General features: G+C 35.4%; 1 protein-coding gene across 5 annotated transcripts in view; it reads left to right on the top strand.

Moving 5' to 3' along the window:
- Positions 1-25,995, top strand: part of LOC123675051 — a 167,064-nt gene that overhangs the window by 66,599 nt on the left and 74,470 nt on the right. The window contains exon 1 of one of the 5 annotated variants that reach the window (XM_045610289.1): positions 14,941-15,131. The exons of the other annotated variants lie outside the window; for them this stretch is intronic. Within the exon in view, the coding sequence (XP_045466245.1) occupies positions 15,078-15,131 (54 nt within the window). The 5' untranslated portion in view covers positions 14,941-15,077. Of the gene's footprint in view, positions 1-14,940; positions 15,132-25,995 lie in introns of those variants that run through there. 5 annotated transcript variants of the gene reach the window in all.

Genomic DNA, 25,995 nt, shown 5'->3' on the forward strand with positions numbered 1-25,995 from the left:
TTCCGGCTTGAGGAGGTACTTTTTCCGGAATTAAAAATTGTCTATGAACCATCATATATTATGCTTTCATAATATAAAATTATTTATTTTATTTTTATATTGATACAGTCATGATCCACTGGCCTTGTTTAGAATTTTTGGATTATTTTAGATATTTCCCTTTCTTCAACCTCGCGAAACTGCTTTCCATTTGTACTTTTAATTGTATTAAAATAAAATGCAAACAATTCATTATCCGTAACAATTTTTAGGATGGACTCCTTGAAATGTTTATTCATGTTTATATTCCACCCAAATGCTTTCGGAAGATTTCATTTCTGTCTGTGGCACGAACTTTCAACTAACCACCATGTGAAAACATTATTATTCTTATTCTCAAAACCATTTTTATTCTCATGGTAGTTTGCTCTTCTGTCTTTTTGATTCTCTATAATCAACAAAAACATAGAAAATTGAGAGTAACTTTCAATAATTCCGTCTTGAATCATAATTTTGCCCCCAAATATCTTGGAGTTACACTTGATTCTTCTTTGAAATTCAAGGTTCACTTAGAAAATTTGCGTTTGAAATTGAAGTCGAGGAATAATGTACTCCAAAAGTTATCAGGATCTTCATGGGGTGCTGATGCCAACACTCTTCGTACAGCAGCCTTGGCCTTGGTTTTTTCTGCTGCTGAATACTGTTGTTCTGTTTGGTTCAATAGTGCTCATGTTCATAAAATTGATGCACAGCTTAACGTTTCTATGAGAATTATTGGTGGGACTATTAGATCTACTCTACTTGTTGTTGAAATTGAAGGATATTAAAGCAAATCTCAATGGAAATGCAGAACAATTTCAAAGACAGTTGTGGAAAAATGTCGAAATATACATAGAAGTGAAAAAAAATGTAAAAGGCAATGCAATCAGTATCGATGAAAAACTCAATTCTACCCTCTGTCATATCGATATATTAAAAACACTAAGATTTTACGAAATTTAAAAAACAAAATGAAAATGCTATAATCATTTTCGTATTAATGAGAAGTTGAACCTTTCAAAAAGGAACCCGTTGTTACGTTCACTGAAAATGAGTAAATTTGTCGAAAATCACGGATTCGATCAGCAATTTCTACATCTCTTTTGGAGCTTTTCATTTCAGGATGGTCATCAAACCTCATTTTGTTCGTTTCACGGCTATCGTTCGACCATTGGGACAGCAGCGGCGAGAACAAAAGAACACTCGAAACAATCAACGTTCGTTTTAACGCGTGGCAGTTCGTATTTTGGAATAAATGGCACTGGATGAACGCCATCCAGTTGGCTGTGCACAATAGGGATTCATCGGCCTACTCGACTTTGAAACGAAGCACGCACCTATGGTGTCCACTTGATAGGCAGTGCCGATCAAGTACTGGTGCGAAAGAGGCTACTTTGTCCGTTTGGAGAGTACTATGAATAATTTTTTTAACGCTCGTTCGCCGAACTGATCGCTCTATCATTTCATAACGATGTTTGTAATTTTCGAATTTTTAGTCGAGAATGATCGTTAACGATAAGGTTCGACTTACTTCTAGATCCGTGATTAAATTTGAGTATGTCCGAAAATACGACAACTTCTTTAGAGAAGATCCAGAAACTTTAAATTTCCAAGATGGGTAAAATTAGGGGTTTCGTGATATGACCCTTTGTAATTCAATTTTTCTGTTGATTTCAAAACTTTCCTCCGAGTTGAGAACTTTCCTCCGAGATGGCAACTTCTGAATGCAAGCAGTCTCATGTTGATAGCATAACGAAAAACAAGGAAAATTTAGGAAAAATATCTAAAAAATAATTCGTGACTAAAACCGACAAATTTGATATCTTGGGTTTTGATATGAAATGGAAATTTCAAGTTGGTTTCATTATCAGAACCAAAGAATATTCAACAAGAATAATGGAAAAGAAATATTCAATATTTCCATTATAACAAACTCGTTAGGTTTTGATTTTGTATACATATAGAATATGTTGAATTTGAGCAGAATATTGAAAAAAACACAAGAATTTTGTTGACAACCAACTGACCGAGTTGAAATTCTATTTGTATATGAAGAATAAGAATTTCAAGAGGATAGTATCTCATCGGAATGGTGAAAAAGTCAAGAAGAATATAATAATAGTAGTAATCTTCATATCATTGCTTTCCTCTTGATTTTTATATTGTAATTCATTCAGAATATTAGCACTATTTTTTTATTCTGAATAGTATTTCATAGAATGATGTAAAGAAATACAGGGTGTTTCTAAATTGGAGGTCCAGAAGTGGGAGATTACTTCTATAATTTAAAAAAAAAGTCCTATAAACATGGACCTGAAATCGCTTTGATTTCAAGACATAGTGTTTCTTGTGATGCTTCTTTTTATACGATTATACGAGTTTATCGGATCTTTATGAATCATTGCTACAGACTGGCGAAATCAACATCAAAACCGGTAACCATTTTATTCATCATAGCTTACCTACTGAATTTTTTGATAATTTGGAATTTCCTGAAGATTTCGGGATAAATGTTTGATTTTAATTCTGATTTTCAGGATCTATGCGAAAATTCAGTTGAATATCCCCAGATGCTAACAGAAAAAAAGTAAAAAAAAAAAAAATTCAACACCCTGCATTTCAATAATACGTTTGTATCTAGGACTTTTCTCTTAAAATCATCTGAGAAACATCCTGTATAATACATTTCGCATTCACCATTTTGCAACCATTAATTATGTTTCAAACATTCAAACTGAACATCTTATCACCCACTATAGCTTTGAATTGTTTCAAATGAATATACTCTTGTTCTGAAACTCATACTGTAATTCGAATGACACATAAAATTAGAGACATAAAATGTGTTTTTACTTTCATTTAGATATTGTACTCGACATGAGGTCCGAATATAATCAAGTTGGCTATTGAAAAAGAGGGAGATTGCAGGCAATATGGATCCCTGTGAGACATCAATATTGCTGTAAAAATATCAGAGGAGACGGAATATCCTTAAAGTTGCTCCTCATTCCTAAGTGTTGAGTAGTCCTTCAAAAACGTTATGATTTTTGGTGAATATGACATTGTGTAGAATGGTTTTGACTGATTACTGCCCAGATTACTAAATTGAGTATTGTCAGTTTTGTGCTAGAAGGATCAAACCTTTTTGCAAGAGATTGATACCAAATCATTTCGCCGACATTTCGAAATAGTAATTTACGTAACAAGTCCGGAAAATAGGGTTTTTTTGGACGAATAGACAGACTTCCAGGACTCGCTTACGCTCGTCCTGGAAGTCTGTGAGTCCAAAAAAACCATTTTCGGGCGTGTTGCGTACAATATTTTTTCGGCAACCATGTAAAATAACACTATCGCTGCTGCTTTCCATATTTTATTACGATTGCGATAAAAAAACATGCAAATTTTTGACAACTAATTTCATATGAACTGTCAGCCGTTATCTCGGTTGTTATGGATTCTATGATTCTTTTCCGGCCTAGTCCGGGAAGTACGTACTTTCCGGACTAGGCCGGGAAATGCTACTTTCTCAGAGAAAAAGCGTCCGGGAAGTGAGCACTTCCCGGACGGTTGCCGAAAAAATATATTTTGCAACATTTCATGATAACTTTATGATAATTTTACAAATGATTGTAGAAAATTCAATTCACTTTACATCTACATGTGAGAAAAATCTATGTCAGATTATAAAAATAGTACAGTATCTTGTGATATCTTTTAGACGACTCTTTCTCGAACCCTTCCTCTAGGGATCGATGTGTCTCATCCCCAGAACGCTGGTGGAATTGTCAATTAGGCAACTCAACGGTCTCTGCCTGATACACCTTTCCACTTTTTCTACTCCATGGTGGAGAGGTGACTCTACTGTAATGCGACAGCCACTGTAAACTCGCCGGGGCCGCGCTAGAGTGTGGCGTGAAGCAAATAACGCCACACTCTAGCGCGGCCCCGGCGAGTTTACAGTGGCTGTCGCATTACAGTAGAGTCACCTCTCCACCATGGAGTAGAAAAAGTGGAAAAGTGTATCAGGCAGAGACCGTTGAGTTGCCTAATTGACAATTCCACCAGCGTTCTGGGGATGAGACACATCGATCCCTTGAGCAGCCAGAGTCATCATATCTCAATTATTGCTTAAAATAATTCTATCCTCAAAATAATCTCAATATTCACAGATATGGTCCCAGTGAAATATAGTTTGTTACCTTGCAAGTGCTTGCTTGATGTATGTGGGATCCAAATTCTTAACACCCAACTGAATGATACGCTACTGCCTTTACGAGACGAAAACTACGCGATAAAACGGTGGACCATGCAGTTCTTTTCGATATAGGGAGACGTAAGGGGAAGAGGTACTTGAGACTTGAGACTGGAGTACGATACATAAGAACGAGGGTGGAATTCGACGTTAGAGAAGGGGCGGACATAGTTGGTATTCGACGTTACAGATTAGACGGGAAAAGGTTGAAGAATTCTACGTGATAGACGCATAGAGTTCGACGTAAAATAGTAGACGCAGATAGTTAGATAATTCGACGTTAGATATAGACGGATCTACTCGAATAATTTGATAATTAGGCTATTAACAATTAGACGGAATAAAATAGCTCCGACAGTTCGATAGACGAAAGTTCAGTGGCTGTACATTCAATTGAAGTTGAATTGTACATAGTGTAAATAAACAATAGTCAAGTACCGGCGGCCTTTTTATATAAACCCTTAAATCTTTTTTATATTTTCCCATTTCTTAATGTTATTTTCCGCCCTTGTGTTTTTGTCATTTCATGTTCTGGAACCATAAAGATGGAAAAATATATCTTTCGAAACATCCGTCAACTGATATAGTATCAATTCCTAAAAAAAAAATGATTCTCATACCACATTAATGACCGTTTTTTATTGTATTCACAAATATATTGGCACTCTATTACAAAATATTTTGAGTAAGTGTAAGATTCATGAAGAAATTACATGAAAGCTTTCGAACAAGTTCTCGAAGAATATACTCTTACCGTTTCTAAATTTCAAAAATAGGAAACAAAAAACTTGTTTCTATGACAAAGTCTGACCCTGAGGCTATCAGATGTTCGAACTATGTACGGCAATGGCAACATCGTACGAAAATCGTATTCAGCCTGACTTGTCTGCCTAATGATTTAACACAATTACTCCAAACCTTTTAGAACGCTCAAAACTCCAATTTGTATGAAGCCGAACTGAGCTAGTGGATGAGACAATAGGAGGCGAATTTCCGTCCTCCTACAGGAATAATTAAACTGAAACAAGCCGTAGTTTAATGGAGAATCTGACGGTTGAAACTTTTGATGACAGCGCGTTTTCCGGCTACAGTATGGAAGGAATGTTGGCGGAATATTTTGGACGAATATTTTATTAACGCACATTCGAGTTACTCGTGGAATGTGGAAGTATTTATTTTCATCCGTTGTTCTAACATATATGACATTTATTTATTTTGCAATTTCTGCATGTGGTTTTGCTGTTTCCGCTCACTATCAGAAAATATCTACTGAAAAATCGAGAAACAGTAGAATTGTATTTAGACTTTTCAGTAGTAAAAGCTTTGATTAACTAGAAAACTATTGGTTCAAAAATGCTGACGAAAATCAACTGAAAAATGAAATGATGCTAACATTATTCAAATATCTCTATTTATTGGAAAAGACTTACGCAAATACTCTATGGGATTAGATACTTCAACTCTCCATACGTTAAAAAAATTTGATTATGAGTTTCTCAACAAGGTTATCGTTTCTGCCAATTTCCGTTCTGGTGCTATCATCTGTATATGAGAAAACAATCAGAATTTTCGAATTCTTCTATCTTTCCAAGCGGGCGAGAATTCGAAAAAAATTTATATGATGAACTATTCTAATTTTTGCTAGAGGAATCCGCTTACAAAGTTGTCATCTATTCATGAATCACTTCTTTATATCTTCATCCTCTACTTCGGCAGCCTGTGTGATTCCGATATCGGACATAGGCCTCCCCTCCTATTTTATATAAACACTCAAAATATCATCGAGATCGGAAACATGGTTTCGAAATTATAAGGAAAACAAAATTTCTTACAGAATCCGCAGTAGGTCTTTTCGGGCTATTTCCAAATTCAAAGCTCAAATTTACAATTAGATTCTGACAGAAACAAATTAATATTAATTTCAATCACAAAAAAAAACTGATGAGAATTAAACAATGAAATTTTATCATGAAGTAGGTTTGAAATATAAAAAAAATTGAAAAATAAAGGAAAATACTAAATTCAATTGACTTTCCAAACTCCTCTGACTTGAACCAGTTCTCATACCCCTCCAAATGGATTCTACGAACCAAGGATGGAATAAATCCGCTGCAGTAAACAGCAGCAACTCCTCAGTTTTCAATCAATTGCTTCTGATCATGAAAAAAAAAATAAAAAGCACCAGAATGAATTCAGTAAGAAATCCATAAAATAAATATTAACTTTACTCTTTTCACCCCTAATAAAAAATTATTGGATGAATGTTTGAATAAATGAATAATGAGTGAAATGATCTTCAATAAAAATGCGCTTATTTCATTTGAATATCAATACTTTTCTCCAAAAATTTGAATTTAACAAATTCAGCAGTGATATATCAAAGAAAAATCAAAAGGGATTTCTTGATTCCAATAATTTTCACACATGTACCAAATATATTTCAAGAGCTGAATAATTCCTCAGACAAAGTTGGCCTTAGGCAGATTACAACATAAGATAAGACAAATATATTATCTTTATCATGGCAGATAGAACTTACTTCACCAATAATTACTAGGTACTAATGAACCTCTTTTCATTGAAATTGAAAAACAGAAATTAATTCAAAACTTAATTTCAAAATAATCGATGCAAAATTAGATATCACTCACTCACGTGAGTTGGACACACACTAAATTTTCAAAATGCTGATTGAGAGAACGTTCGAAGCCATCTACTTCTTATGGATAATGAAAACATAATGTGGGCCTCACGTTGGGCGCCAAATATTTTGTTGTGCTATTTTTAAATTTATAGCTTTAATTCACAATTCAATTCTGACAGAAACAAAACCAATCCTAAATTTATATTACAAAAAAAAACTGATAGGAATTCAACAATGAAATTCCATCAAAAAGTAGGTTTGAAATATTGAAGATGAAAAGTTGAAATAGTAACGATGGGTTTCATAAAACTTTGATTGACCGATCAACTCGTCGATTGTAATTTCGAACGCAGAAATGGTTTGATCGAGTAAATTACCACGATAAAACTTTTATGTAACCCACCATTTCTATTGTACGAAATGTAATAAATAACATCCTCTCCTCATACTTATTATTTCATTGCAATATAACTATCTTGAATTTTTTGCTAAATTTGGTCAATTTCAATTATTTCATTAGTTAATGTGATAATTGTTATAAAAATTATAAATACGATCTTTCTATCCACTTATTATGAATTGACTCATAATCAACTTTCGAGAGAATATATTTGAGTACTTCTTCACTCGTATCCGAAGCTGATATCCATATGGAAATCGGTCCTTCTCGATCGTAAAATTCATCGAAACGTCACTGGATGTAAAAGTTTCGAAGTTTCCGAGAATTTTCAAGTGAACTGCAGCGGCAGACGTGGAAGTCGAGAAATGGGGAAGAACAATAGGGGAGAGTTTTCAAGAATTGTATGAATGAATTCTTGGTGGAGTGGAAAATTCAGCGAATGATATTCACGAGGCAATTGTCCAGAACTTTTTGCTGAGGTGATTTTTATTTCTCTTGCGATCTCGGATGAGCTCCGTCGAGGGTTGTCGTATTTTTTGTTTGTTGAGTACAAATTCTTCAATCGAGGTTGGATAAGTTAGCACAGTAGGTAACTAGGGAAATAAAATCAAGGCGATTAAAACAAACACTTTGGATCATTTACCTAGATGAGGTGGTGTATGAGACGGTTTTGGTTGGAATTTGGTTTGAACTTGGTTCAAACATTATGCAACCATGTCATACCTTTTTTTAGGTAAGGAAATATTGTGAATTATGTTTCGATGTTTTGCTCGAATTGTCTATGGTTCTAGTGACTAAATCCGAATGAAATTATTATTTCCCATAAAGGAGCAACATTATATTTCATTTGAATCTGTAGTTTTGAAATCATGACAGCATTAGAGTTATCTGTGGATATTGATTCTTTGGGTTTTTTGGATATACTGATGTTAGAAAATGCGAAAATATAATTGATGTTGAATACTGGACGAATATCTATCGAATAAGAATCAACAGTGTATGAGAGGAATAAGTGTAAACAAAAAACATTTTTTTTTTGGAAAAACCAAAAGCGATTACAATTTTTTTTACCGCGAATTCGTAATCTTCACCCCAAATTTTATAGGTCTGGAAATTTCATCCCGATCAGAGCGTTATATTCGATTAATGATTGGTGAGACGTTCTCGAGCCAAATTACGAGATGTGCCCTTCCCCAGGGGTTTGGTGTTTCGTGCCGAAATCGCTGGTGGACTAAGACACACCATCGTGGAGAGGTGACACTTATTCAACGCGACAATCCCTATGAATCCGCTGGGGCTAAAGTAAAGAGCGGTGTGACGCCTATAACGCCATCTCTTGAGCAGACAGTGTCACTACACACTCTCCTACCAGCACCGATGACTTACCAGAGCATGAGGTGTGTAGGTATACCCTGGGGGGGAAAGCGCAAGCGAGCTGTGAAGGCGGAAATGAAAGGCTCGGCGTGTCATCGTCGCTTGTGTCCGATGAACACGCTACCAGCTACCACTACTTTGGCGAGACGTTCGCGAGGTGCGCCGCCTCCCAGAGTTTCAGTGTTTCATGCCGACATCGCTGGTGGACTCTTCAGTTATGCAATCCGTCGATCTCTGCCTAAGACACATCCTCTCATACAATCGTGGAGAGGTGACACTGCTGCAACGCGGCGATCTTTATGATTCCGCCAGTGACAAAGTAAACAGTGGCGCGACGCCCATAACGCCATCTCTTGAGCAGGCAGTGTCACTACAAATCGCTCACTTCAAATAATGACCCCATTTTTCGCTATCAACATTTCGAGAACTTATGCTGGACGTTTTGCTTCGATGATGCAAAAAATTGTTTTTCTTTGACGAGTAAGATCCTGGCATACTAAAGTCTCAAATTGTTGCTGAACTCACTCTTTGTTTCCTCTCTAAATGGTGTTTCTGAAGGTGGCTGTTTAGCCGAAAGTGAAGGTACTCTTCTTCTTCTTCTTCCTCCTCAGCTATCCACCACCCACTGATGAATGAAAACTTCCTGATATCAGAATTGAATACTTGTAGAAAAAATCGTTCTTCATCATTATAATCACTTACTTAAGCACAGAGCCACAATATATATGAAATTCAAACATTTGCCCAATGAAATAAAGCTCATCAATGATTTCAAATGACTCAAATTCTAGGCTTTATTAGTGAAACTGATAATTGTTTTGAAATTAAATTGTGGTTAAAACTTTTAACGAAATATCAATTGAGTTTGACGATATATCATTCAAACTATTTTGATCAGATTATTATAGAAAAGCCCCATGGGATAAAGATGAAAACTGTCAATAAATCATACCTACAATAAAAACTCCCTGAATACGCCTGGCTTGTTCATTCAATAATCCCTCTCAATTTTGTTGCGAATATTATATGAATTTCGGCTTTCATCCTGTGAAACCATCTCTGGGAATCCTCGGTTAACATCCGACTGAGCCAAATTCAATGAACAAAGTTTGAAGCAGCTCTCGCCTGTAAGGATTACTATGGTTGAAACTAGATGTAACACTATAATGATCAAGTATGAATTTATGAGAGATTACTGATCGATTATACAAATTTTGATAGTTTAAAATTTGTACTCCGTACTAAGTGTACGGATTATGAAGCTCAGACAGATTTGTCAGATTTCACATTACCATATTAGGATCACGTAGTGTGTAGTCCATATTTTTTGTATTTTGACTCCACTCACTTTCCTGTCTACATAGTTTTCTACGGTGTTCTTTTATCAGTTTTTTTCCAAGAAAATACATAAAATTGTATTTCTGCCAACCTGAGATTTCTCCAACAATTATGACATTAATAGTAATTGAATTTTTGGGAGAAGAAGCTCACGTTAATATGACTATTAGATCAGTTAACATTACTTCCTCGCTATTCAAGAGTGTCTTCATTGATATGCATTTCAATATTTATCCTCACATATGAATAGTTACTCATATTTAACTCAGTTGCGTTAACAATAAAAAAAGGTTCATTTCATAAATAAATCAGCGAAAATCTAAATCCCACATTTCTTTCTCCTAAGGTGAACTCAATATGTGCACAATTCCAATTTGTATTTTAGGAATTGGCGGACTGTCATACATAAGATTATAAGTTAACGGGGATTCTTCAATTTTATATTGAATATTGATGTAAAGACTGGCATGAAAACATGTCAGAAACATGACAGAGACGAAATGAAAAATGGATTATTCTATAACGAAAAATATCACATAATCACAAAATTTCGAATTCAATTAACTCTCGTATTCGATGTTAGTTTCAACAAAATTCACAACCATATAAGAATGTGCAATTTAATTTGAGAAAATTAAAAATTCGCGAATTTCAGGTAACGATCTCAAGAAGTCAATCCATAGAATTCATTTCTTACTCTTCTGTGAAATGGATATACAAATCATTAATTTACAATTGATATCCACATTCCGTTGCGAGTACTCAGATCTTCTTTTTGTTCAAGGTCCGGAAATTACATTTCCTTCGCCTCTAATTTCATTTCTCCTATTTTCTGCTGTTGTCTGATCGGAAGGCTTTCCTCCCTACTTCATATCACTTTTTTTTTTAATTAGTTCTTTGAAAGAGGTATTTCCTCTTATCTGTCTTTCTTATTTTGATTTGTATTATCTTTCTTAATTCCTTATTCTCGTGCTCTTTCTGCGTCTCTATTGTCTTCTTTTTTTGTTTAATGACTATTTCTTCAATAGTCACAATTTTCAGTTCTTCTCTGATTTGTTGGTTAGTTATATACCAATGGGGCGCCAACCGCTGTTCTTATTACTGAATTTAGCGTACTCTGCAACTGATCATTATTATTGTCCTTCGTTTTGTACCAGGTAACTCCTGCATACGTAATGCTTGGTATTACCACTATTTTTATTATCTTCGGCTTTTTTTCTAAAGAAAGTTTACTTTTAGGGTGGAGCAATGGGTACAGTCTGCCGTGCAATTGCCTTGTCTTTTTTCTGTTCTCTTCATTCTTTCATCCAGTATTACTCCCAGATATTTTGCTTTCTTTTTTCATTCTATCGTCTGATTTTCTATTTTGACGTTTCCTGCTTTCTCTTTCTTTACTGTTGTTCCTCCGAAGTAGATTACAACTGTTTTCGATGTGTTCACTTTGAATGTCCATTTCTTGAAGTATTCCATCAGTCCGTTGCGAGTAGGACCCCGGCAGTCACTTAAAGACAAAGGAGGGATATGATTCATGGACCATTTGACCACTAAGAGTGGAAACTCGTATGCGTAAACCATGCGATTTACTTTGTTTATATTGCTCCAACTTATATTTGAACGGACAATAGTTATGATATTAGCGTGTTATTTGTCATCTAAATGACGAAGGTAACTGTTTTTTTCCATACTCGAACTCACCAGCAGTGTTAGAGATCCGAACTTATCCTGAAAATTTCAAGTGTCTATATTCTTTTATTCGATAGTTATCGTATTTACTGTTGGACAGGCAATCGATAGCACATAATACTGAAGTCATCGAAACGAAAAGATTTGTTCGAACAACGACAGCACAAAAATTCCGAATAAAATGAGAAAAATAAATTCGATAATAAAGTGAGAAAAGAAGTTAATTTCACGTTAACGTTCGATTCGAATTAAAAATTGATCGTTACGTCTCGTGTAGAACGTGTCTTGAATTACAGAATGATTTCCGTGTCAGCTTTTTGTAAGGCCAAATAATATGAGGATTGTGAATTCTAATTTTCCTTGAACCCGAATGCGCTTCCAGTTGTTCTTTGAAATGGACAATGGAACGTGCTCCATCCAGTCGAGGTTATGTTATCTGGGATGCAAAAATTCAAAACATGTTCGTGAACAGAATATGTTTTGTCTGCTGAAGGGGAAGCCAGGAATGAGTAACGGAATATCCCTTTTAGATCAATGAAATAACAAAAGGACCTAAATTGATGCTTCGAATAAACCTAGGATTCCAATGATCGTAACATCTACCAGTATGGCGCATGGAATATTTTTTTTGGGGGGTGGGGGAACTGAACATCGAATGAATTTGCCGACAGTGGAGTGGGTTATGTTGGTGATGTTGTCTGTAGGTTTTCGATTGGATAAAAAAATTAAATACTAATTAGGATATAACGGGTGATTTTTTTCGAAGTATATAACTTTAAATTGGCATTACTGTTCAAGATGGCGACCAATTAAACAGCTGTCAAGTGATTTATTCTCAGTTTAGTTTGGCAATTCATCATGAGTAAACACACGCCTGAACAACGCTGGCAAATAGTGCAATTTTATTTCGAAAATAATGGTTCTGTGCGGAATACGTATCGCGCACTACATCCATTTTATTTTGTTTGACGATGAAGCGCACTTCTGGTTGAATGGCTACGTCAACAAACAAAACTGCCGCATTTGGAGTGAAGCTCATTCTCGAGTGTATGTCGAAACACCGTTACATCCAGAAAAACTGACTGTTTGGTGCGCTTTATGGGCTGGTGGAATCATTGTTCCGTACTTCTTCAGAAACGATGATGGCCAGAACGTTACAGCCAATGGTGATCGGTATAGAGCCATGATTACTAACTTTTTCATTCCTGAATTGAACAACTATGATGTCCAGGAGCTGTGGTTCCAACAAGACGGCGCAACATGTCACACAGCTCGTCCCACAATCGATTTATTGAAAGACACGTTTGGTGACCGCCTAATTTCACGTTTTGGACATGTGAATTGGCCTCCAAGATCTTGTAATTTAACACCGCTAGACTACTTTCTGTGGGCTATATAAAGTCATTGGTCTATGCGGATAAGCCACAAACTCTTGACCATTTGGAAGACAACATTCGCCGTGTTATTGCCGGTATACGGCTACAAATGTTGGAAAAAGTCATCGAAAATTGGACGTCCAGATTGGACTACATCCGAGCCAGCCGTGGCGGTCATATGCCAAAAATCATATTTAAAAAATTAAGATTATCCTGCGGATAAATAAAATTCATGTCATTCGAATAATTCATCGTTGTTTTATTGCAATTTAAACTTCTATAGCTCTAAAAAAACACCCTTTAAAACCTCGCAGTAGTTGAACAGTGATAAAATCAACGAAGCAAAAAGAAATATTCTGCCGACCATTTAAAAATTTGAACATGATATATACACTCTTTTTATACAATCAGAAACATGAGAACTGACTCTGAGTGAACCATAAAATGAGCCCAAGATTCCGAGATGTACCTATCTCTCAATGGTATAATTGACCCATCACTTTCATCACTTCTCCTGAACCAACAAAATCATGCCGACGACCGAAAAACTATAAACAACATTTATTCAGATTGAGCAATAGAGACTGTTCGAGAGCTAGCCTTGTAACGTTACAATTGCCCATGAGACTCTAAAGACTAATTTCTAGGGGTGGTTTGGCTTATTTGGCAACAAAACTCCTACCCAGGTTTTTACAAATTTAATAAAATTAAAATATGCAATGATCGATCCTTTTCACTCTAAACAAATAATGAAATAGAAACTTAACTTAAATCGGTTTTAAATGAGTTACTCTGCTACTAGGATGGAACCTCTTCTATAAATTATTTTCAGCCTTCTGAACACCAGATCTTACCAGGAAGCTATAGTACTCCAATCCCCATTCAACGGAGTTGATGTGATAATGCCAGGTATTCTTTCAGATTCAGGAACTAAAGAGGCTTAACATACGTACTATGCCAAATTCTGTATCTCAAGGAAGTACTTCTTGATATTTTTCAATCCCAAGAAAGGTTTCAGATGTTCCAATTCCAAGTAAGGTGCTTTGAGAAAATTAACAACTATATTTGAATATGTTAACTGAATTTACAACTCCTTCTCGGATTTCTAACCAAGAAATTACAAAGAAATCATTACATTTATTATCAAATAAACCTGAGAAGGAGTTTTGTTGAAATTGTTTGACACAAAAAGAATCCTACCAAACCTGAAATACTTTTCGACAAGATGGATGACTCTAAAAAAAACGACTGTTTCAAATTAAATTAATTCGTTCTGGTGAGATTATTACTTGTTGAATACAAATATTCATGTCAACACTTACCGAGAATCCCGACACAATTCTTGCCGATAAATTAGATTCCAAATTTCAAATTCAATTAATAATGACTGAAATCTAAATCTTAGGTACGTATCCTTGCTGAAGTCTCGACAACTATTGAAAATCTCCCAGAAGATTCTCTCTAGATCCGCGCATCCGCGCTCCGACCGATGGTACAAGATCAACTGACAAATTACCGCATCTTCGAAAATTCCAGTAGCGTAACATGGACCGAAGCGTACAAAATCGTTGCAGCCTTACAAAAATAATTTTCCTTCCCAATATTTATCACAATGCTTCCAATACCTTGTCTATTATGCAAATTATACACATTTTTTTGGGAAGCCCGGATCTAGACCGCGCAAATGAGTTCCGGGCTTCCAATGAGCAGTGACATACGTTTTTGGGCTTCGCTAATGAGGTAAATTGTTCACATTTTCCTAAATTATATCAGGTACCATCAATTCAATGTGTTTTCATATAAATGAAAAATAAAACATTTTAAATCAAATTATATTCTGAATGAAAAGATCATCTGATATCCAGTTCAGAAATCGAATGTATTACGAAGTGAGTGAATTAAATTTTAACACATGTGCTTAGTGCAAAAGTTCAACGTCGTTCAAGAAATACATCCTATATCCACGTCAACACTAAAAATGATGGATGTAATATGGAACGTGGAACGAAGACCATGAAACTGTATCCGAATGTGCCATACATAAAGGTAAATCGACAGTAGATAGTTGTTATTATAGCTTTCGGATAGCTATCCATATTTAGGTGAAATTGACGGTTCAATTCTTATTGCTATATTTTATGGAATTTTCTCACTAATAATAACGTCGTCCCTCATTTGAATTTTTAATATTTTTTTTCTACATTCATGCAAAAAGCAAAACTTTATTTAACTGTATTTAGTGGAAAAAGAAGTTCTTTATTACACTAGTGCAATAAAGTTTTTATTGCACTCAACTGTCATTCTACTTCAACGTGCTGTCATCATGACAAACAAATATTTCAGCCTGAAGGAAATAACGATGTACAGTTACCAAGTACTAGTACGTTTACAGCAGTATCAAATCAAGAAGTGGATTTAAAAAGTACTTCACTACGAAATATTTATATTGAAAATTGCACCAATTGTTCATTCACTTTCAAATTTGAGGGTAAAAATAAAGTTTGAGTTAAATTGTTCGTAACGTATTAGTTCCTGTTTCAATGCAAATCGATATTAATAATAAAGTATTCAAGTTGCGCTTTTCATTTTCCTACACCTAGTGCCGCACCTCAATAAATCATTTTTTGCTTTTTGCATGAACGTAGAAAAAATGTTGTATGCAACTCGTGCAAAAATTGTTTTGCACTTGGCGTGTTGTCCAACTCGGCCTAACGGCCTCGTCGGACAATTTCACGTCGAGTGCAATAAACATTCACTTTTTGCACATAAATAACTATTAATTATTTTGTATCTTTAATCTTTCTCACTACACACAATTCGACATTGATTTTTTCGTTTGATATGTTTTTTGTGTTCTTTTTCGATCAAGACAATTCATGAAAATGAATCTCCGGAAATTCTGCAAACACGACATCGAATTAATCTTTTTAATTCTGAGAAATATGACGAAATAATGAATGGTAATGTAGTAAAATTTGAACACCTCAACTCTATAGGACAAATTCTGATTCATATTTTCCCTTTAAATTTATATTTAAAAAAAAAATTGAATAATGTGAAATTATGTAATTGACGAAAATCATAAATAGAGAAACAGTTTTTCTTTTCACTTTTTTCAGATCATATTCGCGAATGAGAGCTAAGTTGAAAATAATATATCCTGTTTCAATGCAAATCGATATTGATAATAAAGTATTCAAGTTGCGCTTTTCATTTTCCTACACCTAGTGCCGCACCTCAATAAATCATTTTTTGCTTTTTGCATGAACGTAGAAAAAATGTTGTATGCAACTCGTGCAAAAATTGTTTATTGCACTCGACGTGAAATTGTCCGACGAGGCCGTTAGGCATTCATGGTGCATTCACTTTTTGCACTTGTTGCATAAATAACTATTCTGCTTGTGGAGATATACCTAATAACATTCGTGAAATTGAGATAGGTTTAACCGAGGGTTAAATGTGACTCTTTTGTATACCTATATGCGATTTCAATTCGTGTGATAATGTTTTTATTCAGCAGTGGAGGGCTATGAAGTGGTAGATGGTTTGTAATGATTATTGACTGGTATAATTGTTTCACCAATACTGTGGTGAATCCGTTCATTCAACCATACCTTGTAGTACCAAATCGTGCGAGAATATCTCAATTTCACACAGATTCAATGGTTATATTTAATTACATCTATGTTGGTATCTGGAACTCTCTAGCCAAAATGTTTCAATTCCAAAATGACTAAACGATATTTGTGGAAATATTTCATTCTATTCAATAAACACTCAGTGAATTAGAAAATTTAATGTATAATAGTAATTTCGAAAGCTCATTCATAACACTCGTGGTTTTGATTTTGATCTCATGAAAGAATATCAATGTTTCATAAATAACTTTATTTGATCATTTAATTTTTGTTGGATTATGGACTTTTGGTTGTTTTACGTCTTAACTGTTCCTTTGAGGTTATTATCATAGTATTCTAAGCTGTCAATACGGAATGAGGTTGATTTAACTACCCTCTCGAATTTCAGAATCAAAAAAATCTGTGATTAAATTCTATTCAAGTTTGTCTATTATCGATTATACAGAGTGTAACATGGGTGTCTGGCCATAGCCTAGTGGTGAATGCAGATCATCCAGGCCTTTCTGAAAAGTGGCTTGTTTTGTATCCCAAGACTGTAAGTTTCGGAGATACAGGGTGATTCATGGAAATTTGCCTAAATTTCTGATCTCCATCAAATGAGAATCGGCAGTCAGATTATGTTCAAATTTTGTGGGTTTATTTACTTCATGCAGCCCTTCAAAACTATTAATGTAATTTCAATATTTTCTTACTACTACTACTCAGATAAGTTTTTTCCTTTAGACTTCGAAATTTATATTTTGTAAACGTTTCGACGAAATATTGTTATTAGCATAGAAAAATACCTAATTCAGTCTAATGAATTCAATTTTTTCTTTGAATGGTACACTTTTTTCAAAGCAGTAGCGAACGAAGACCAGCATGACGGAGGAAGAGAGAAGGTTTTCATAGATGCAGATTTGGTGAATTACTTGATCAAAACTCATTTCAAACGCAAATGCTTTCACGTCGACGGCCAAATCGAATATTCAGGTTTTCAAGGTCATGCACAGTATTTGGTGGGATCAGCTCAGCGTAGTTTATCACAGGCGATCCTTATCGAATGCAATTAATACATTTGAACCGAGCATTGAAGTTTTTTCTTCTATGTTCTGGTTGCCACGAAAGGTGAAACGGCTAAATACAACGAGAGACATGATGAAGTGATTTTACAGCATGACAATGCTCGACCCCATTTTGCGAATGTGGTCGTACCCCTCCTGCCGTTGCTCCCTCGTACTATCACTTGTTTCGATCAATGGAACATGACCTGACTGACCAGCACTTATGGTCTTATAAAAAAGTAAAAAATTGTATCGATTCGTGGAAAAATGACCAGCTTTTTCAACACGTACGCTACCTGAAAGATGGGTGAAAGTAGTGGCTAGCGATGGACAATACTTTGAATCATGAATGTGTCACGTAATTTTCACTACGCTACATCAATGCGAACGGCAGCTGTTCGCCAGAGAGCATTTAGGTCGTGGGTTTATAATTTTTGAGATACTACAATACTTCAATTATGAAAAATGGGCGCCACTTGATTTAGCTCAAATTAACTAAGATTATTAAACTGTTTGAAAATCAAGAAACAAGCAGTTATGTATGGTTCATTATTTAGGTGACAATGAATTAATGAAACGTTGATATTCTGGCAAGAAATAGTATAATGTTCATATAGGGTTAGTAATTTCTTGAGAAGGCACGTAGGTAAATCACACACTCAGTTTTGAAATAAGTACACCAAACTTTTCCTTGATGTTCAGGAATTCGCAGTTAAAAGTTATCACAGTTTTGTTTAATACTGGCCTTGATGTTAGAAGAACGAACGAAACAAAATGGCGGTAGCAGCAGTTCCAGGAATTCTACAGGTACATATATGATGATTGATGCAATCAGGTAAGTAAAATCAACAATCCTGACGTAGATTTCGTAATCGAGACTTTACTGTAGTAAATCGATAATTCCTAAACCTCCGGTAGGAAAACCTTAAAAATTACAATTCTCACATGTAACAAAAAACATAATAGTCTTACGAGACTCACCTTTTAATATAAAAAGGGTTCTTATGAATTTGGACGATATCTGAATGTTACTGAACGAAACGACAATAATTTCTTGTTCTAAAACGGTAATTTTATATTTCTAATTGGCAAATCCCTTTCAGGTCAACAACGAAATACGAAATGAAAAATCTGGAATCTTTCTTATCGACTACCGATCAGATAAGAATTAAGAGAGCCATGGACACCGATCGCCACCTGTCTTTTTATTCATATTGTTATTCCCGCAAGATGGACTGAGGAAGAGAAGAGGAAAATCCTTTTTGCTTTCAAAATGAACCAATTATATATGTTTGATACGAATATGATTTTGAACCGTTACAAATGTTTTACCAGATTTCAACAATAACCCCTCGAATTTCGGGAAAAAAACGCCATATGCGAAGTTATACGTATGTATTTGTTGACAAATTTCTTTCAGCATGAGCTATCACATCAAAATCAATCAAAAATAATATAAAAACATACTATTTCAAAGATAAAGCAAATTTCAATAAGATTATCATAGTTAAAACTGCAAAAATCCTCTCAGCGTGAGCAAAAGAGCATGAAAAGAATAATGTACAGATATCATATCAAGTATCACTTATGGACAATTTAAATCAGTCGCAATAGGTAATTGCATCAAAAATGATCTAAACATCAATAAAACAAACAAAAAAAAAGTTACATCGTTACATTCAATACATTGCTCAAAAGTTGGACGCTCTAGAGTAAAAAGACGACGAAGTTCTCATGAGTGCATTTTAATACCTATTTATTTGTATTTTGATGACTAGTTTAGAGCGCTTATTCGATTTCTTAAATAAAATTGGCACTTTGAAATTTTTCAGATTCACTACAGAGAGTGGTATCACTGGGAAAACATGTTTGTATAAAAAATTATGTCTCGTTTTGTCAACTGACTTTGCGCCCCTGCAATTTGGCGCCCCGGCTAAATGTCCGGTATGCCGCTCCTGGCGGCGACCCTGATCCTCCTCTCCACGAGTTCATTCTGGTCGATCCAAAATTTAACCCTCCACACCTCTGTTCATAGTCGAATCAGCCAACGTTACTTCCCTCTGGGGGGCAGCAAAAAAAAACGACTTGAATATTAACTACAAAAAGCGCTCATCGCTCCACTAAATTCGCCATTAGAATCCCGATCTAAATGAGCAATTCGGGCGATTTCACAATGTCTTTCACGTTCGCCAAAGCACTTAACGCCCAACGTTCGTTCCACCTACATCTAGGCGGATAGTTCCATCCCTAATACTGCATCGAATACGATGAAATGCTGTTAAAATGAAAAGCGATTATCAATCTATTAATTCCGGGTGTCACCAATGTGCTCATTCCTGCGACAACAGATAGATAACGAAGCGTGTTTCTCAGTGAGGTGTAGGCATGGATTATCAGGCAAAGTTGATCGATAGACGATAATTCATAGGGTTTCATGAATGCGTATCGTTTCTGGTATCGGATTTCAACGTATAATTCAGTCTTGCTACATATATTGTTGATATTTAATGAATTCGGTACTTACTTGGCGGAAATTCATTATGAATACACAGGGCCCGCGTGAGCAATTTTGGCGCCTGAAGCAAAACTTCGATGTTAATTCGCCATTTTTGATTTCTCTAGCGATTTTGCTAATCGTTTTTTTCTAAAGTTGTTTCCACTGGGTTTCTTTTTTTTCGGCCATTTTTACCTACAATAAATTCCTGGATTTCTTCGACGCCGATGAACAATGCGTAAGTATAATATATCTGATTCTCACATTCCCAATCGATTACATACGATCGATGAAAGATTACCTATCACACCACAAGATACAAAGGGCGTTAAGGCACGCAAAGCTTCGAAAACTAAATAGGACTAAAAACATATATTCCACTGAAAACATTTAGCATTTATCAGTAACTAGTTCCAAATTCAGAATCGTAGGAATTTTTCATATGTTGAATGTGAAAACAACTTCCACGTAAATCGAAGTGTTGTTTTTCGTCTTTGTGAAATACATTCCATCCCTCATTCAATTAGGGTTACAGGCAATGCTGCTTCTATTGGTTGGGTTGCTATGTGTTATTTATTGAAAAGGCGGCTTAGTAAAGACGGTTTGAAGATTTTTATTGCAGGGAATGTTGATAAACGCAGTAAAGCGGACCAACCTCATGTTGTTTTTAAGAATCAAGACTATATTTTTTCAGAAATATGAATGGCGGCCACAAACTGAGCTAAATTGTCGCCCATCGACCTAGAAGAAGCTGTTTAAATTTTAATTTTTTTTTTCTAGTAAAACATAGATAGTATAGCAAAGAGTAAATGATTGAATTTGGAGAAAAAATCGTGAAGGTTTTTTCATGTAAACAATTTCTGTTACCTAAATATTATAGTAGTCTTTGGCAAGTTTTCTAAATGTTACAACAAACCAGCTGTTCGGGGAGATCCAAAGTCGATGTTCAGTAGTTGTTAAAATGTCTAGAGCACTTGTACGCGAAATTTATCGCCAGCTAATTGAATTTGAAAGAGGTCGAATTATTGGTCTACGGGAGGCGCGGTTGTCATTTCGGGAAATCGCTAACCGTAAGAACAGAAATCCAAGTACTGTTATGAGATGTTGTCAAGCATGGTTATAATACCCAAAATCGAAGATGAATGGCCACCAGACGTCGAAGGGGCACAAATGAAGTTCAAGATCCAAGACTCATGGCCATTAGATACCGATTTGCGACCACTCGATCTTTGGCTGATGAGTGCCATCCTGTAACTGTCCGAACGGTTTACCGCCGGATAAGGTCTTTTGGGCTGCAGCATAATGGACCCCATTTTGTGTTGCCTCTGTATGGCATCGCCGGCAACGATAACAGTGGTGCAGAAAACGTCAACATTGAAATGGGGAATGGCATCAGGTCGTCTTTTCTGATGAATCTCGATCCTCCTTGGGTGCACATGATGGCTGAAGAAGGGTTAGATGACGTCGGAGAGAAAGACGTGAACCTCAGTTTGATATTGACCGTCATATACAGTAGGCGTTATAGTATGGGGTGCAATTGAACATGCAAGTAGTTTACCTTTATTCGAGGTAACATGACAGGGCTGCGTCACCTTCAATAAATAGTGGAGCCATATGTTTTTCCCTACTTTGACCGGGTCGAGTATACAAAACTTCAGTAAGATAATGCCCGACCTTATGTTGCCACAGTTATAGCGTATTTGACTGGCTGCACCAGTTTGAATTAATTCGAGCTAATTATGTCATTTTGCACTACAAAATTCGAATTGATTCGCACTGGTGCAGCCAGTCGAATACGCTATTAGTTTAAACCTTTTGAAAGCGACCCATGTGAATCTTTTGCCGTTTTTTCTCCATATTTCCAATCATTCAGTTCTTGCTACACTATCTATGTTTTACCAAAATAAAATTAAAATTTGAACATCTCCTTCTGAGTGTTGCAGTTTCTTTGTCAGTTAGTATATGAATATTCGATGGGAAATCATAAATATTGGACAATTTGCCGGGGAATTCTAAAGTATCTGAAAAAACTCAATAATGGGAATGAGTTAACATGTGTTTGTTTGTTCAACATAACTGTGACGTTTATGCTATCCCATCGAATATTCATATTTTTCGTCAACGTCGAGTTTTTTATTTTGTAGTCCAACAAAAACTTAACACCTCGATTTTCCAGCTTTGAAATTGCAATAAGGAAATCGGTCGAACACATTACTTCCATGCAGTATTGCAAGTTTCGCTGAAACTGTGCATGTACGTTACTCAAGATTTCTGGTGTAATTTGTCGGCATTCATTAATGATCCGAATTTCCTAATCATCTGTGACTTAGGCTTGGTAGCGTAATTTTCATCTAAGAACTGACGCGCCGGTTAAAGGAAATGAGGTGGTGCGCCATCTTGTTGGAAAATGATCTTTTGATAGTCTTCGGCATTCTCCAATACTTGAAAGAAGGCTGGATAAATAGCATTCTCCAGTAGATCAAAATAAATTTGACCAGTTAAAGTACCGGGTATAAAAAAAGAACCGATTATGTGATTCACATAAATACCCGACCAAATATTCGATTTTTGGGGACGCTGTGTATGTACCTCACAAAATGACCTTGGATTTTCATCTGACCAATTCCGACAGTTATGGCGGCTCACAATGCCGTTAACGTAAAATAAACACTCGTTCGAAAGACAGATATTGAAGAGGTATTTTTGATTACCATTAATCATTACACTGACCACTACACAGAACTGGCATCGGAGATCGGAATCATCCTAATTCAGTTCCGGAATCAACCATATTTTATGGTTGATGGATGGAATTTATGTTGTTTTCAGGATTCTCATGACTATTGTGCGTGAAACACCAACACCAAATACATCGAACAATTTTCTATTACTCAAGGTCGGATATAGTAAGATGGCGTCGAGTGATGTAGACGTTAGAAAATGCGATGGCGATGAAATGTCGAATTGTAGCGAATCGATTTCAAAAAAATTTTTCAAATGTTGCTCAAGACCATGTAAAGTGTTGGTTTGCAAGAATTGTGATACTTTTTACCATGAAGGATGTGTTAAAAGGATGAAAAATATAATATACAAAAGTGATACAGTGATAATATGCTGTCAACAAGATGAGACAAATGTTGATGAAAAGGAAGACGTGAATATTCACGAAACCTGGGTGAGCGATGCTAAAATTTCAAAATTGGAAATGGAAAACTTGTACTTGAAGCAATTGATACATGAAATACAGGACAAGAACTCAATTCTGCATCAAAACAATTTTTTGCTCTTAGAAAAAATAAACGACATGAAATCAAAACTTAATTTGGGAACTGGTACGCCACCTATAGCACCGGTTGGAAAGCATCATATCCAAGCAAACACCACTGTACCTGATGATTGCAGAAATCTACGGATGATGAAGAAACCTTCAATGGTAACAAATGAACTTCCACAGGTACGCATAGAACCACCTCTGTCAAACGAAAGTACTTCACGCACAATATCAACGTCGGATAAGACGGTGTCACAGAACATAGATAAAACAAGTAACCTCAAAAAACGAGTTCAACAACAACAAATAAATAACAGAAGATTAAGATTAAGATCATTCAATTCCGCAACAAGTGAAGAGGTATGCGAGATGAATATAATGAATAAAACGAAAATGGATCAAGACGGTGATTGGAAAAAGGTAGAATATCGCAGGAAAAAAAATATACCACGATTTCAAAGACCGCAACCTATAAAAGGTGTAATAGAAACAACTAATTCATTAGCTGCAAAACAATTGAGCTGCCTATTCATAACTGGTCTGAAACCAAAAACCAATCCAGAAGAACTCAAAAAATACATAATGGAAATATTTAAAATTGAAATCAAATGTGAAGCTATGAAAACAAGGAAGGACTCATATAAAAGCTCTTTCAAGTTATATGTACCAATTGAATCGAAAGAAACAATCATGGATCCTAGTAAGTGGGAAAAAGGCATTAGTTTAAACCATTTTCTCCATATAAGACGATATCTCAACGAGAATTGAATGGAAGCATAAATATAATACATCAAAATATACAATGTGTCAGAAATAAAATTCTTGAACTGGAAATATTTATAAAATCACTTGAAGAAACCCCAGACCTTGTGTGTTTGACTGAGCACTGGCTCAGTAAGGAAGAAGAGCATTTTTTTAAAATAGAACATTATCACGTTGTGTCATGTTGCTCGAGGGTGACGTCTGTGCATGGGGGTTCATGTATTTTGGTGAGGGATACTCTTCAGGATTTTGAAGATGTACCATTCATAAAAGATATGAGTGTGGAATGTGAGATCGAAATATCATGCATCATGAGTAAAATAAGAAAGCTGGTTGTCATGTCTATCTACCGAACTGGCCTGGGAAACTTATCAACCTTTATGACCACATTTGAAGAAGTGCTTGATGCAGTGCATTGTAATTTTGCCAACTATGATGTGGTAGTATGTGGTGACTTCAACATTAACCTGCTGAATGATGACTGCTCAAAGGCGGAATTTCTAGACCTCTTAACATCTTTCAACTACGAACAAACAATTTTCGAGCCAACTAGAATAACAGAAACAACAAAATCTCTAATTGACAATATATTCATAAATACAACCAAATTTAGAAATAATAAAAACCTCATATCGGCCTTAACAGATCATATGGGTCAGCACATAACAGTGGAGACCGTAACACCAATAGAACAAAACGTGAAAGAGATCATTGAAAAAAGATTCTTCACAAAATCAAAGCTCCAAGATTTCTTTTATAGTCTTCAAGAGTGCACCTGGGACAACGTTATGTTGCAGATAAATCCAAATAGAGCCTATGAACATTTCTTTGATACATTGAAGTCAAGAATTAACCAAATATTTCCATTGAAAAAATGCAACCTAAAAAAAGGACTCAAAAGGATGTGGATCACTTCGGGAATAAAGAAGTCAAGTAAACATAAAAGAGATCTTTATGAAAAAATGTTGGACGGTTTAATATCACAGGAGTTTTACAAGAAATACTCAAATATATTGAAGCAAGTAGTTAGACAATCCAAAAAAAATGCAGAAATGACATTCATAGCAAATTCTGAGAATAAGACCAAAGCCACTTGGACATTGATAAATAAGACAACCAAAAATGAAAGAGATAAAGACAAATCATTATTCAAGGTGTTTCCAGAAAAATCAGAGGAAGATTTATTAAACGAGATGAACGCTTTCTTTCTGAAGTCTGCTCCAAGACCTGATATGAGCAATAAGACGGACACAGAGACTGTTAAACCAATCGACAGTAGCATTTTTCTGGGGCCAGTATTGGAAGAGGAAATGCTAGGTTATATAAGGCGCTTAAAAAATAAGAAAACAGTCGGATATGATGAGATACCTGTTGACCTATTAAAAACCTGTGCATCAATACTTGTGAAACCCTTAACTCATATAATCAATCGAATATTGCAAGGAGGTGAATATCCACAGGCACTCAAAGAAGCTCTGGTTAAACCAATTCACAAGAAGGGAAATAAGAACATCTATGACAACTATCGCCCTATATCAATATTATCTAATATCAACAAGATTTTCGAGAGAATAATCTTTGATAAGGTCTTACATTTTTTTGAAATAAATAACATCTTGGTTAAGCAGCAATGTGGTTTCAGGCAGGGAAAATCTACAATAAATGCAATGTATCAGGCACTAAATTCCATCATAAAATCATT

This window comes from Harmonia axyridis, chromosome 3, assembly GCF_914767665.1.
Source record: "Harmonia axyridis chromosome 3, icHarAxyr1.1, whole genome shotgun sequence".
In the NCBI taxonomy this organism is placed as follows: domain Eukaryota; kingdom Metazoa; phylum Arthropoda; class Insecta; order Coleoptera; family Coccinellidae; genus Harmonia; species Harmonia axyridis.